Source organism: Mesoplodon bidens (assembly GCF_964165515.1).
Source record: "Mesoplodon bidens genome assembly, chromosome: X".
In the NCBI taxonomy this organism is placed as follows: domain Eukaryota; kingdom Metazoa; phylum Chordata; class Mammalia; order Artiodactyla; family Ziphiidae; genus Mesoplodon; species Mesoplodon bidens.
This window is the reverse complement of record NC_138163.1, coordinates 80900644-80914689: the sequence shown is the minus strand read 5'-3', so window position 1 is coordinate 80914689 and position 14046 is coordinate 80900644. Positions and strand designations below refer to the sequence as shown.

At 48.9% G+C, this 14046-nt stretch overlaps 1 protein-coding gene across 1 annotated transcript; it reads right to left on the bottom strand.

Moving 5' to 3' along the window:
• Window positions 1-7250: 7250 nt before the first annotated feature.
• On the bottom strand, window positions 7251-8641 carry LOC308609360 (uncharacterized protein CXorf49 homolog; the record flags this gene model as incomplete). Its single annotated transcript, XM_081223038.1, has 2 exons — window positions 7251-7298; window positions 7397-8641. The coding sequence occupies 2 exons, from the start codon at window positions 8639-8641 to the stop codon at window positions 7251-7253; spliced, it is 1293 nt and encodes a 430-aa protein (XP_081079164.1).
• Between the last annotated feature and the right edge of the window lie 5405 nt (window positions 8642-14046).

The window sequence follows — 14046 nt, the reverse complement described above, 5'->3', positions numbered from 1 at the left end:
TGTCCTGCCTGAAAATAATTTTATTTCAGTAATTCCACTTTTGATCATTAATCTTTCAATAGAAAGCATTAGGTGATCAAGTATTTGGTCCCTAAATGCTAGGGTGGTTCTTTACGTGCCTTGGGTCCATCATGTCCCTCGATGCTGGGTCCTAATAGCCCGGTTCTTTCTTTCCTTTTAGGGGGTGGTACTAGTAAGATGTCTGGCAAGGACTAACGGCCAATTCCAAGTTGTCCAATAGGACTTGCACCAATTTTACCTTGCATGTGCATTGTGCATGTCCATTATTTTATAGAGAACTATAGATGTGATCAATAGTTTCCAGTTGTTTAGATATCATTATCTTAGTAGGAGCAGGTGATACACAGTGCAAAAAACAAGAAACTAAAACTTTATAAGTTACACAAACTGTAATCAAAGTTGGAAATAGGAGCAACAATATCATTAGTAAAGATTTAAGCCAATATCCTCTTGAACCATACCATTTTCCTAGCATTTCCCTTAAACTGGGAAGATGATCATTCAGAGTGGAAATCCAATTTTTCATACGCATCATAAGCGGGGGTTGCATTAGAAGACTCATCAGGTATAAAAACAAAACGTTCACTATGTATTACAGCATAAGCTCCCCCTTGGGAAGCTGTTAGAATATTGAGGGCCATGCAATTCTGTAGGACTGCTTTTCTCATCATGGAAATTTCTGAACTGAGCAAACACACGGCTTGGTTACTATCATTTAAGGCTTGCTGGGTGAATTTTGTTAAAGCCTCTATATGAGTAATGATATCTTCTATTCCAAGTGTGGGAATAAATATTGCAGCCAAATAATCATACCATTGGAAAACTGATTGAACCCAACATGCCCACATTGAAAGCAGGATGACAGCGGCTGTTTTCAAGGCTACCTGTAGGTGACATTGAGCCTAAAGGAAACCAATTGTACACCTTCCTAACCAATCTGGGGAGATCCAAGGTCATAAATTTGTTGTATAAACCTATTGGGTCCTGTTAGAAGCTATCCCACAACTTTAACCTCTAGTGAAAACTGTCTTTCAGACATTGAAACATACACCCAAAGGTTATCAAATATTAGGTAGGATTCATTTGGGATTTAAAAACATTTACTAATGTGTATCTGAGGCCATCGTTCTGCAACTTGCAGTTTGAAGTCAGGAGGATGCTTTCTTCTTTTAGTGTCTCTCTTGTGGTTTGATGATTTTCTTCAGTGTTATGTTTGTGTTCCTTTCTCTCTAGTTTTGGTAGATCTATAGTAGGTCTTTGATTTATGGTTACCATGGAGTTCATTTATGTTGACCTATAACTATTTGATTGCAACCGATAGTCATATATGTTCAAACACATTCTGAAAGCTCTACATTTTTTACTCACCTCCCAGCATTTTGTGTTTTTGATGTCATATTTCACATCTCCATGTCTATCATTTAACTGTTTATTGTAGTTACAGTTGATTTTACAATTTTTGTCTTTTAACCTTTGTACTAGCTTATTTAACTGGTAAATACCCAGCCTTTATGATATAATTGCTTCACCAGTATATTTTCCCCGTCCTTTAATTTCTTATTTCCTGTTGTAGCCAGTGTTTTTTTTTTTTTTTTTACTTCAAGAAGACCTTTTAACCCTTCTTGTAAGGTTGGTTTAGTATTGATGAACTCTTTTAATTTTTGCTTGTCTGAGAAGCCTTTATCTCTCCTTCAATTCTGAATGATAACCTTGTTGGGTAAAGTATCCTAGGTTGTAGGGTTTTCCCTCTCAGCACTTTAAATCTTATCATGCCACTCCCTTCTGACATGCAAAGTTTATGCAGAAAAATTAGCTGATAGGCTTATGGGACTTCCCTTGTATGTGACTCTTGTTTTGCTCTTGCTACCTTTAGAATTCTCTCTTTAACTTTTGCCCTTTTAATTATATGTCTTGATGTGGATGTGTATGGGTTCATTTTGTTTGGGACTCTCTGTGCTTCCTCTGTGTTTCTTTCTTCAGATTAGGGAAGTTTTCAGCCATAATTTCATCAAATACATTTTCAACCCCTTTCTCTCTCTCTTCTCCTCTGGGACCCCTATAATGCAAATGTGAGTATGCTTGATGTTGTCCCACAGCTCCCTTAAATTATTCTCATTAAAAAAATTGTTTTTTGCACTTATGATTGAGTGATTTCCATTATTCTACTTTCCAGACTGCTTATGTGTTCTTCTCTGTCACCTAATCTGCTGTTAATTCCCTCTAGTGTATTTGTAATTTCAGTTATTATATTCGGCTCTGACTTGTCCTTTTTATATTTTCTAGTTCTTTGTTAAAAATTCTCACTGTTCATCTATTCTTTGCCCCAGTTCAGTTAGCATTCATATTACTACTGCTATGAACTCTTCATCAGTTAAATTATTTATCAGTTTCCTTAGGGTTTTTTTCAGCATTTTTTCTTGTCTTTAATTTGAAACATGTTCCCCTGTCTACTCATCTTTTTAAAACTTTCTCTGTCTCTATGAAATTAGGTGAGACAGTTATCTATCCCAGTCTTGAGGGTGTGTTCTTGTGTGGGACCATCCCTGTTCAGTCTGCACGTGCCCAGTGGCTCTGGAGGGAGAGCTAGATATGAAGTGAGCATGGGCTGCATCTTCCCTTAGGGCGTGGTGGCAGTCACTGCCTGGGTGGGAAACAGGTCTGGAGTTGAAGGGGCTAGAGCCAGAATAAGGTGTGAGCTGGGGCTGCTTCTCTGCTCAATGGCCCTCACTGCCCTCTCAGGTGTGGGGTTGGGACCTGAGGGGCCAGAGTTAAGAGCCCTGAGGAAGTTGGGTTTCTCCCAGGTGTGATGGCAGTCTCCACATTGGTCTGGGATATAGCTGGGTCCTGAGGGCTTGGGGCAGTATTTCTCTTCTGGTTTCACTTTTCCCCCAGTGTGCACACTGTGGTTAGAGGCTAGAGGGAATGGGCTCTGAGCCAGAGGGCTTCAGGCCGGAAGGGATGGTGCCATACCACTGAGCTGGTCCCATACACTCCATAGTGTGCACAGGGAAGCGAGTTCCTGTGATGGTGGTCTCCAGCCTGTACTTAGCTTCACACTCTCCAGAGTGTCTGCAGGGACACAAGACCTGGAATGACTGTCTCTACAGGTTAGAGGCAGGTCGAAAGTCTACGCTGGCTCTGTTTCCTCAAAGTGCACACACACTCATTGGTAATGGCCTCAGCTCAGTGGGGAGCAGTGCCGAAGCAAGAGGGGCTAGAACATAAGCCTGGTACAGGCTGGACTGGGGGGGGCACTGGGTACATCCTAGGAATCCAGCCAGAAGCCTGGGCACCAATCAAGCCCACCATCTCCAGGGAGGGGTTTGAGTGGATTAAATCCCATGAATGTCCTTTTCTGACCCTGAGGTCTGTGACTGCCCCATCCCACATGTGGTCTGTCCACCTGAGCTCATGCCATGGACTCTGGGAGCGAGTCACTGTGAGAATATGGGGGAAGGGTGGACTCAAGTGCTCCCCATTGTCCAGGCGCAGTCACTCCTTACTTCCCATCCTCACTGCGCCCACCCTGCCCCTGTCCCAGGTAGCTCATGTTGGGTGGTCACATATATGGGTCCCCTGATTCTAAGATGAGCTACTCTGAGGAGCCACTCTTCCCAATCTCATTCCATCCACACCCACAGTAGCTGTCAGACATCATAGGATCACAGAGTAGGATCGAGAGCCTCCTCCAGCGAATCCAACATTTCGAGCATCCCGACACCCTGTCGTGGGGTTTGGTGACTTCTGCATCCTCCCCCGCCTATGCTTTGGGAATTTAACGACAACCCTTGAACACAACAGATCCGACCCTTGCTTTTGCTCATTCAATGACTTACAGAACCTGGACTGGCCTCTACTCTCTTTACTCCCTGAATCACATCTTTCTCCCTCAAGGGAGATTATCCCTGATTACTTTTATTCACACACAGGGACACACAGTCACCAACCTTGAATGTCCTATCTACCATCATACCCCCTTTTGTGTAGTAAAACACCGGTCATTTGGGGAGAGTGCCAGGCAGAATCGCCGCACTCCAACACAGATCTGTCCCTCTGAGTCTCAGGCTAGTACAGCCCTGGGTCCCTGCTGAGGGAAGGAAGTGCTCCCCAACTTCTAGTGAGGGGGAAATTGAACATGGAGCTCAGAGTCAATCTCGTGTGTCCTAAAGAGGCAGTCTGGGAGATTGAGCTGGGACACAGAAATATAATTTCCAGGAAAATGTGTCATGGGGCTGGTGGAAGAGTATTTGACAGGGACCATGCAAGAACACAGACCTACTAACCACACTTGCCATAGAACCTGACGGGCCAATTTCCACTCAAGGGTATAGAGACGACCAGGCTGGAGGAGGGTGGTCAGCTGGTGAGGGCAGGGAGGATGTGAATGCTTCCAGAGTGGAGCTCTTGAAGGGGGTCATGAGTTCCTGCTGATGGGGAGTGGGAATGGCAGAGATGAATGGGAACAACCAGACCCCAAAGGAGGAGGGTGGTTTGGAGAGAATTAGAAGAGGGCCTTCGGGGGCAAGGGAGGACGTGTCAATGTGGCCAGGGAGAGCACACAGACGACCCAGACCTGGGGCAGTCCGCTGACTTGACTGCAGGGATGGTAGCAGAGGCTGGTCCAGAGTCCCCACCACAGGATGCGACAGATACTGTTCTGGAAAAGGCTCTGACGTGGAGCAGTGCCCCGCCCCGGCCCCCTAACCCTACCCCTACCCCTCCAGAGAGAAGGCAGAACACATAATATGAGAGGTACTTTTTTTGGAAACTGCTGTGAAACTGGGGAGGGGGCAAAACAAGGGTAGAGGAAGCCCTAGCTGAGGCAGAACAGGAGGGAACGAGCTTGGCCACAGCTCCCGGGCTCCAAAGGTACCAGCTGCCCCTCCTGAAGGAAGACGATGGGCTCAACCTGTAAAACAGCAGAGTCAGGGAAGAGCCTCAAGCCAGGGCCGGCCCCCAGCCCTGCTCAACAGCCAGGACTGTGGGAAGGGGTACGGTGTGTGTAACACTCACTTCAAAGTTTCAGGATCTTGAGAGCCATGTCCTTCATGGTGTCTGCAACAGGGACAGGCATTAGTAGGCACTCCAGAGAGAGGGATATGGAAGCCCGTCCCCTATCCCCGTGAGGAACCGCGTAGCCCTGAAAGCTGAAGCCCTCTCCAGACCCGATGCAGAGAGCTCTGGACCAGATCACTCCCCACCACCGGAATTGAATGTGGAACTGGTTCCTCAAGGGAAACAAAGTGTGCCAGCAGCTCTGATGCTGTGGGCCATGCCACAACCAGTCAGATCCCGTCACACACACAAACAAACAATCCAACAAGAACCTTAGAAGCCACACCAAGCAGCAGTTCAAGGGAAAATCAACGAGGCATCTCTCAAAGTCCTATCAGAAGGAGATTCCCTAGGACTGGTCTGGTTGGCAAAGTGTGCATGCAGTCCAGACAGTACTTTGCTACTTGTACACACGCCCAGGTGTACATGCACAGCTGGCTCCAGGGCCAGGCCTGCTAGGTTCTCCTCGCCACAGGGATGTTGGTCCCTGCGAGGCCGACTGCACCTGCAGCCCACCCCCACCCCAGGTGCCCACCCGGGTTCTGAACTAAGACACCGCTCTCCGTCCCTGGTTCCTCATACCAAGTTTCTTCTTAAGGTTGTCTACTTCTCTCTGTAGCACGAGACACTAGGCCAGCAGACACAGGAGGAAGAGAAATGATTAGTATAATCTGGCCTCCTCTCTCCTCCACCTTCTCCTCTCCACTGGGCCCTGCACCCCAAAGCCGGGTGGCTAGAATGGCAAGCGCTCCTCAGTGGAAAGCAGGTGGGCTCCCTCCATGGGGTACGTGATGGGGGCAGGGGAGGGGTGGCCCCACACATGTCAGCTGAACTTGGACCCAGATCCCAGCCTCGAGTTTGGGCCTGCATTTCCAGGAGCCAGAGGAAGCATTACCCAAAGACAGCCCGGCATTCCCAGTGGCTGCTGCGGCATTTCCGGTCTTGGGGGATGGTCCAGTGGCTCCCAGTCACCTGAGAGGGAAAGGACACACAATCCAGCTTCGCAGGCTCCCAGTGAGGTGGAAAGGGCCAAGTGGGGTCTACGGTGAGGTGAGGCGGCACCACCCTCTGCTGGCGACCAGCCGCCCCTGCTCTGCCCAGAAGCCCGAACCTTCTCTCTGGGGCTGCCTCCGCTGTTACCCGGGGGCAGCCATTTCCCCATTGCATTGTGGTCCCCAAGCTATGTGCCTCTGGATTCGCCCCTCCCAGAGCTGCAGCCACAGCCAGCACGTGGGAGAGCAATGTGGGCGAAAAGGACTTAACAGAAAAGGCTGTTCCCCTGTAAATCTACACCCGGAGGAGCTGTGTGTGGCACTGCCACCGATCAGCCCTGCCGCACAAACCCCCCACACAGGATGATGTGGCTCAAGGCCAGCCCTGCCAGCACCCCGTCTCCTGTGGGAGAAGCTGCCTGAGAGAACGGCTGTGCCCCCAACAGAGACAGAGCCAGAGGTTTCTGCCCTCCACCCCTCTCCCCTCCCCTCCTATCAAACCCACGACACTCACCTGAGGGGGCAGGCCCCCCGGGCATGACTTCTCCCTGGTTCAGGGCCAAGGGCTCTGAGTTTCTTGGATCTTGGGGGCCTCTGGTGTCGACCTCGCCACTGCTGGCTTTTCCACGATGCATGCGTGGATAAGATGTCCCTGGCCTGTGAGCTGGCAGCTGAAACAAAAATTTTTCACCGATTTGGACTAAGGAAGTCTGTCTGTGTGTGTGTTTGTGTGTGTTTGTGTGTGTGTGTGTGTGTGTGAGAGAGAGAGAGAGGGAGAGAGAGAGAGAGAGAGTGTTGTGTGATTTGGGCCGGGGTGAGGCAGGGAATTGGGAAGGGAATTGAAAGGCTGATCTCATTAGCACTTTCTCCCTCCGTCAGCCCCAGGCCAGCAGGCAGAGGTGATCTAGGGACAACAGTGGGGCACTGAGTAAGCCCAGGGCCCCTGCAAGGAAGGTCTGGGGAACACCTAGGAGATAGGATTCAGGAAGCTGGTGAGTCTAAATACTGAGGCTTTTCGGGGAAGCTTTTAAGGGATCCCCCGACCCAATTCAGCTACCAACCCTCCCTTCCATCCCAGCCCCAGTCTCTCAGAGGACGCTGGAAACAGGCCAAGGGTGGAGAACCAGGCCCAGCACACCCGAAGTGCTACCTTACTGTTTGTCCCTAGTAAAAGGAGCCCGATCAGGCATCATAATGACCCAGTGACCGAGGGGCACCCAATGACGACCCCTGAGGGGTGGACAGAGGCAGCATGGGTGAAGACGTGTGCTCTGGGTGCCGTGGGGGCGGGGAAGAGTGGGGAGAGAGGAGGAGCCTGGCCTACTCACTTGGCCCTTTGGGGCTGGGTCTCTATTTGGGTCCTTATCTTCTCCCGCCACAGCCTCAGACTCCCTTGTCCACGTGACCACGGATTTCTTCCCAGCGCTGGTGTGCTTGGCCTGTTTGGTTCCGGAAGGGCCCAAGGTATACCTCTTGGATCTCCCAAGCAGCGGAATACCAGAGACTGGGGGGAAGGTGGCCGGTTCCAGCGGAGGTGCCCAGATTCGCTGCCCCCAGGAAGGGAAGTTTTTCCCCAGGGCAAGTGTGGAGGCTCCCCCGAGGGATTTCTTCTCCTGGGTCCCCTTCTTCCTAGGAGTGACCTGCAGCAGGCCACCTGCCGTAGCAGCAGCAGCAGCAGCAGCTCCCGGGGAGCTGGGCTTGCTGCTCCCGTCCCCCCAGAGCACGCTCTGCATTTTCTTAGGGGAAGAGATGCCCTGCTCTCCCACGCCCTGCCTTTCCACAACCGAAGAGAGTCCTCGCAGAGCCGAGGACAGGGAAGAGCCTGTCACGTGAAGGAAATTCTCCCTGACTTGGAAATTCGAGTGACTGGGAGTGTCCCCGGGATCCTCGGGTCTGCTGGGCTCGGCCTGGCCTCCTCCTCTGGGGTAAGTACTCACCGTCATCAGCTCTGTGTCACTGAACTCATCTGAGGACTCGGAGTCGGATAGCAGCAGGCCCAGGGCTTCCGCGGAGAAGCGCTGGCAATCCGCAGCCACGTTCAACCTACGCTTAGTGGCTCTCTTAGGCTCCCCCCAGGCCCGACCCGCTTCGGACCCACCGAGGTGGAGAGGGCCGGCCAGAGCCGGCGGCGCTTCCCCACAGCTCTGGGCGGTCGCTCCTGGACCGCCGGGACCCGCCTCGAGGCCGGCGGACACTTCCAAAGAGGCGCAGGGCTCCGCCAACGGGTATCTGCAGAAGCCCAGCGTGTCCCAGTCGTACAGCTGCTGCGTGGTGCCCGCCGCAGACTCCTCGGCCAGGTCAAGGAGGTCCCTCATGTCATCAGCCGGGGAGCCAGGTCGGCCTTCACGGCCACACAGCACCGGACCTCCCGCTTCTAGCATCTCCCACTCTGACTGGAAGCTCTTGGGATCCGGGCAGCCGCTCCCGTCCCCGCCGCTCGGCGGCTTCCTGGGCTCGGGGCCGCGGTCGGGTCCCCGCGGAACTGCGCGGCCGGCCGGGCGGACGCCGGCCCGCTCCCCGCCCCCTGGGCCGAAACCCGTTCCCCACACAGACACCTCATCTGGGGAGCTCATGTCGCGACCCAGGCGGCCGCGGAACCGGGGCGACTGTTGATGGCCCGAGTCGCGGTCGCGGTCACGGCGGACGAGGCGGGCGGCGCTCAGACGGCAGCGTCAACCACCTCAGGCACTGCACGAGCTCGTCTCAAACGAAACGACGCGCCACTTTCAGCGCGCCTCCCACGCCCGCGACGCGGCCTCCTCATTGGTCCGGCCCCCGCCAACCAGCGGGCGCCTTGTTCGCCTGTCCCCTCGAGGCCTAACCAATGGGGTCGAGGGCCTCTGCTTTGCCCTCAAGCCCGTGGGCGGTCCGAGCAGTTGGCTGCTGAAGGGGATGGTGGGAGTGCTTCCCTCTGTCAAGACTCTTGGCCCGCCTCCTCCTGTCCCGCCTCCCCTTTCCGGTTAGAGTCACAGCTCTGAGCCTCCGTTTCCCATCTATACAGGGGGTCGGGGAGTGAGGGCGCCGGGCTCCAGGGGTGGTGAGGATGAAATGTCAAGATGGAGGCACTGGATGCCTAGCACGCGCCAAAAGCATTTGCCAGCCTCCCTTCCACCGCAAGCCTTACGACCCAACAGGAGAATGGGCACAGGAGTCCCGCAGTCAGTGATCAGGGGTCGGCCAGAGAGCAAAGGGATCGTATTTTCGTTCTGTAAGGTCTCTGTCTCAACTGCTCCATCAAATGTGGCTCAGCAAACGTCATTGGCAGGCAGGTTTGGCGGACAGACTGGGGTTGGCGGACAGATTGGGGTTGGCCTCGCTCCATCAGCCCTTCCCCCTCTCTGAGGCAAATTCAAAGAAGAAGAAATCGCAGTGGCCAGTTACACCCCAAAAGATGCTCGCCACCGCTGATCCTGGAGATGTGAACTAAAACCACTAATCGGGTTTCACACACTAGGTTGACAACCTTCAAAGAGCTTAACCATTCCGAGGGTGGGAGAGGTGAGGAGCAAACGCCTGTGGCGGTGGTGCAAGAGACCCATTTGGGAGGTAATTTGGCAGAATCCATTGAAAGCAACTTAGTGCCAGCACGGACTCTGTGCCTGGCACTCTTCTAAGCGCTGGGCATAAATAGTAATGCATCAGCGTGACACTCCTAGAACTATAGTACCAACTATTACTGGCCTCTTACCGGTGAGCAAACAGGCACTGAGAGGTTCAGCCACTGGCCCAAGGTCATTCGGCTCGTGGGGATCAGCGGCAGGATTGAAACCAATCAATCTGACTCCAGAGTCCTTGCTTTGAGCCGAAGACCTTAAAAAGGAAGAAAAAAAAATAGGTATTTCCTCTATGTTCCGGCAAGTCCGCTGCCTGGTACTTCTTCCGGAGACACGCTGGTACCTGTAGTGTACAGGAGCCCATGCACAAGGGTGTTGGTGATGGGAAAAACTGGGAGCACTCCAAATTCCCATCAGTAAGGAAATGGATGAATGCAACGTGGCTTAGCATCCAGTAGCATAAAGCGTGGCAGTCCAACGGAATGCATCAGGCCATTCTCACAGCTTTCGAAAGCACCTGCCTGACTTCAAACTGCAAGTTGCAGAACGATGGCTTTGGATTCACATTTGTAAGTTAAATCACTTGCGTGCGTGGGCACACACACACACCAGTCAATCCTACGTAATATATGAGAATTCATTTAAGTATATGTACAAGTATGTTTTAAAGTTTTGAAGGACGCACAACCAAGGCCTACCAGTTGTGATGGCGGTCGGTGTGGATAGCCAGGTGTCTCTCAATTTTTCTTGGAACTGTCAGTTCTCAGCTTCCCTGAGCTGAGCAGTACTGATGTCTGGGGAGTGGTGCCTCCCTTGGTTTCTCTATGGCCCATGGGTGTTAGAATTTCCCTTGTCTGCCACCCAACTCCTGCTCTGACACCCCTCCATTCCTCCCATACCTTCCTTCTGCTCCTTCCCGTTCATACTCCTCTGTCTTCAGTCACCTCTCTCTCCTGCATCCTGCTCTGGCTGACCTCCTGGAGAGTCCTGGCGTGTCTGAACCTCTGTTGCCTGTGGAACTCAAAGGCCCAGTTTTCTGGGCCTGAGTTTCTGCACCTGAGAAGCTGGCCATGCTGGAGAAGTTACAGAGCAGGGGAGACTGGGTGCACTGTAAATCTGCAATCCTCCTCCTCGAGCCTGCCCCCGATGGTGCCTGCCTGTTTGTGGATACCGCCCTCTTCCACTTCTCCCAGTGACTTTTTAAGGCATGGTGTGCTATTTCAAATATGTTAAAATGGATAAGGAAGGATATAGCAAAATCTCCTGCATCCACCAGCATCCTATGAAACATTACCAGTGGATCCAGTGGAAGCCTCCATCTTCCCTCTCACCATTTCCATTCCCTTCCTCCCTCCCCCATAGAGGGACTCCCGGAACTTCTCACCTTCTCCACTCTCTTCGTCCCTGTGGCTCTCCTACCTCCTCTTCCCATACATCCCATACGTCTCCAATGATGTCACTAATCTCTGCTTTACCCCGTTATGCTCACCAGGATCCAATACTGGCTTTGATGTACTCTCTTGGCCCGGGGTGGGAGCCAGTGGCAGAGGTTCCTTTTGGCCTTCCCCACCATGATAGCTCTTACTCCACAGACCAATGACCCAACGTGTAGGTCATTGCTCCAACTGCCAAGTGTATCACTTAGAATTATCAGCTTGGGGACTGGAGAAATGACCACTATGTTTGTCCAGGGACCCAGTCAGCTCACCGTGAACTGATCTCTATCCCCAACTCCTTTTACTGCCAGAACCTCATAAGCCCCACTCTAATGGGGCCCCATCATGACACTTTGGGCTTCCGGGATCAGTGTCAGCTCAGAAACAGTGTCCAGTAGTCCTAGATATGTCTGTGTCCGGTGCCAGTGTGCAGTCGCCCAAGCATCTAAGAAAAGTGCTGTGAACATTTGCATACAGATTTTTTGTGAATATAAGTTTTCATTTCTCTTGGGTAAATATCTAGGAGTTAACTTGCTGGATTGAATCGTTAGTGTATTTTTAACTGTTTCCAGAGAGTCTATACCATTTTTTGCATTCTCACCAGCAATGCAGGAGAGTTCTAGCTGTTCCTCAGTCTGTCTAGCACTTGGTATTGTCTGTATTTTGTTTTTATTTCAGCCATGTTTATAGCTATGTTGTCGTATTTCATTCTGGCTTTAGTTATGTCCCTAATGACTAATGAGGTGAAACATCTTCTCAGTAGCTTACTGACCATCCAGTAAGCACAATGTCAGTTCGATTTTTTTTTTTTGCTCATTGTTTATTGTGTTGTTTGATTTCTCATTACTGAATATCGAATGTTCTTTATCTCTTTCGGATACAAGTTTTTTATCATGTGTGCTTTGCAAATATTGTTTCCCAGTCTGTGGCTTATGCTTTCAAAAACAAAGAAACAGACAAAACCCAAATAACACAATTTAAAAATGGACAAAGGAATTGATTAGATATTTCTCCAAAGAAGACACATAAATGGCCTACAGGTATATGAAAAATGCTCAACATCACTAGTCAACAGGGAAATGCAATTCAAAACCACAATGAGTTATCACCTCACAACTGCTAACATGGCCAGTATTAAAAAAAAAACAACTCAAAATAGCAAGTGTTGGCAAGGTAGTGAAGAAAATGAATTCCTTGTGCATTGCTGGTGGGAGTGTAAAATTGTGCACCCGCCATGGAAAACAGTATGGAAGTTCCTAAAAAAATAAAAATAGAACTCCCATATGATCCAGCATTCTCACTTCCGTATATTTACATTTACATTACAAAATAATTGAAATCAGGATCTTGCATAGATTATTGCACTCCCATGTTCACTGTACCACTATTCACAATAGCCAAGGGGTGAGGACAACCTAAATATCTATCAACAGGTGAATAGATAAAAGGTGGTATATATAATGTATACATATAACCGAATATTATTCAGCCTTTAAAAAGAAGGAAATCTTGCTATATGCTGTAGTATGGATGAACTTTGAGGATATTATACTAAGTGAAGCAAGCCACTCACAAAGGACAAATACAGCATGTTTCCACTTATATGGGGTACCTAAAGTAGTCAAACTCTTAGAAGCAGAAAGTAGAATCCTGGTTGCCAAAGGTTTGGGTGAGGGGGAAACGGGGAGTTGTTGTTCCATGAGTATAGATTTGCAGTCATGCAAGATGAAGAATTCCGGAGATCTGATTGCAACAATGTTCATATAGTTAACCACACTGTACACTAAAAAATTGTTAATAAGGTAGGTTTCCTAGTCTGTGTTTTTGCAATAAAAATGAATTAAGAAATAAAATGCCTTATTCAATGGCTTTTCGTATATTCACAGTTGTGCATCTGTCACAATCAATTTTAGGATATTTTTGTTAGCCCAAGAAGACGCCTTGTATCCCTTACCCAACACCCCGAACCCCCCAACCCACCCCCAGCCCTATAGGCAAGTAATAAACTACTTTCTGTCTCTATGATTTGCCTATTTAGGAAATTTTGTATAAATGGAATCACACAATATATAGTACATGTTGTCTGGCTTCTTTCACTTAATGTAATGTTTTCGAGGTTCACCCATGTTGTAGCATGTATCAGTACTTCAGTTATTTGTATTGCCAAATAATATTCCATGGTATGGGTATACCACATTCTATTTATACATTCATCAGTTTATGGGCATTTGGGTTGTGTTTAGTTTGGGAATGTTATGGATAATATTCCCAAACTCAATGCTGTTAAGCATATTCATATACATTTTGAGTTCATGAGTTTTTGTGTGAACATATGTTTTCAGTTCTCTTCGGTAGATCCCTAGGAATGGACATTCTGGATCATATGGTAACTCTATGTTTAACTTTTTAAGAAAACACCAGAATATTTTCCAAAAAGATTCAACTATTTTACATTATCACCAGAAGTGTATGAGGATTCAAATTTCTCCAAATCCAAATATTTGTTATTATCTGTATTTTGGATTATAGCCATCCTATTGTTTTGGCAACATGGTATCTCATTATGGTTTTGATTTATATTTCCCTACTGACTAGTGGCTGTGAACATCCTTTCATATGCTTATTAACCATTTCTATACCTTCTTTGGTTAAATGTCTATACAAATCTTTTACCCAATTTTTTAATGGGGTCATTTTCTTATTTATTTATTATTCTTATTCTTTATTCTGCATACAAGTTCTTTGTTAGATCTGTGACTTTCAAATATTTTCTCCCAGTCTGTACCTTGTCTTTTCATTTTCTGAATAGTGCCTTCTGAAGCATAAATGTTTTAAATTTTGACGAAGTCCAATTTATCAAGTTTTTCTTTTGTGGATCATGCTTTTGGTGTTGTATCTAAGAAATCATCGCCTAGCTCATGCGTACAAATATTTTTCTCCTAGGGTTTCTTTTAACAGATTTATAGTTGTAGGTTTTACTTTTAAGTC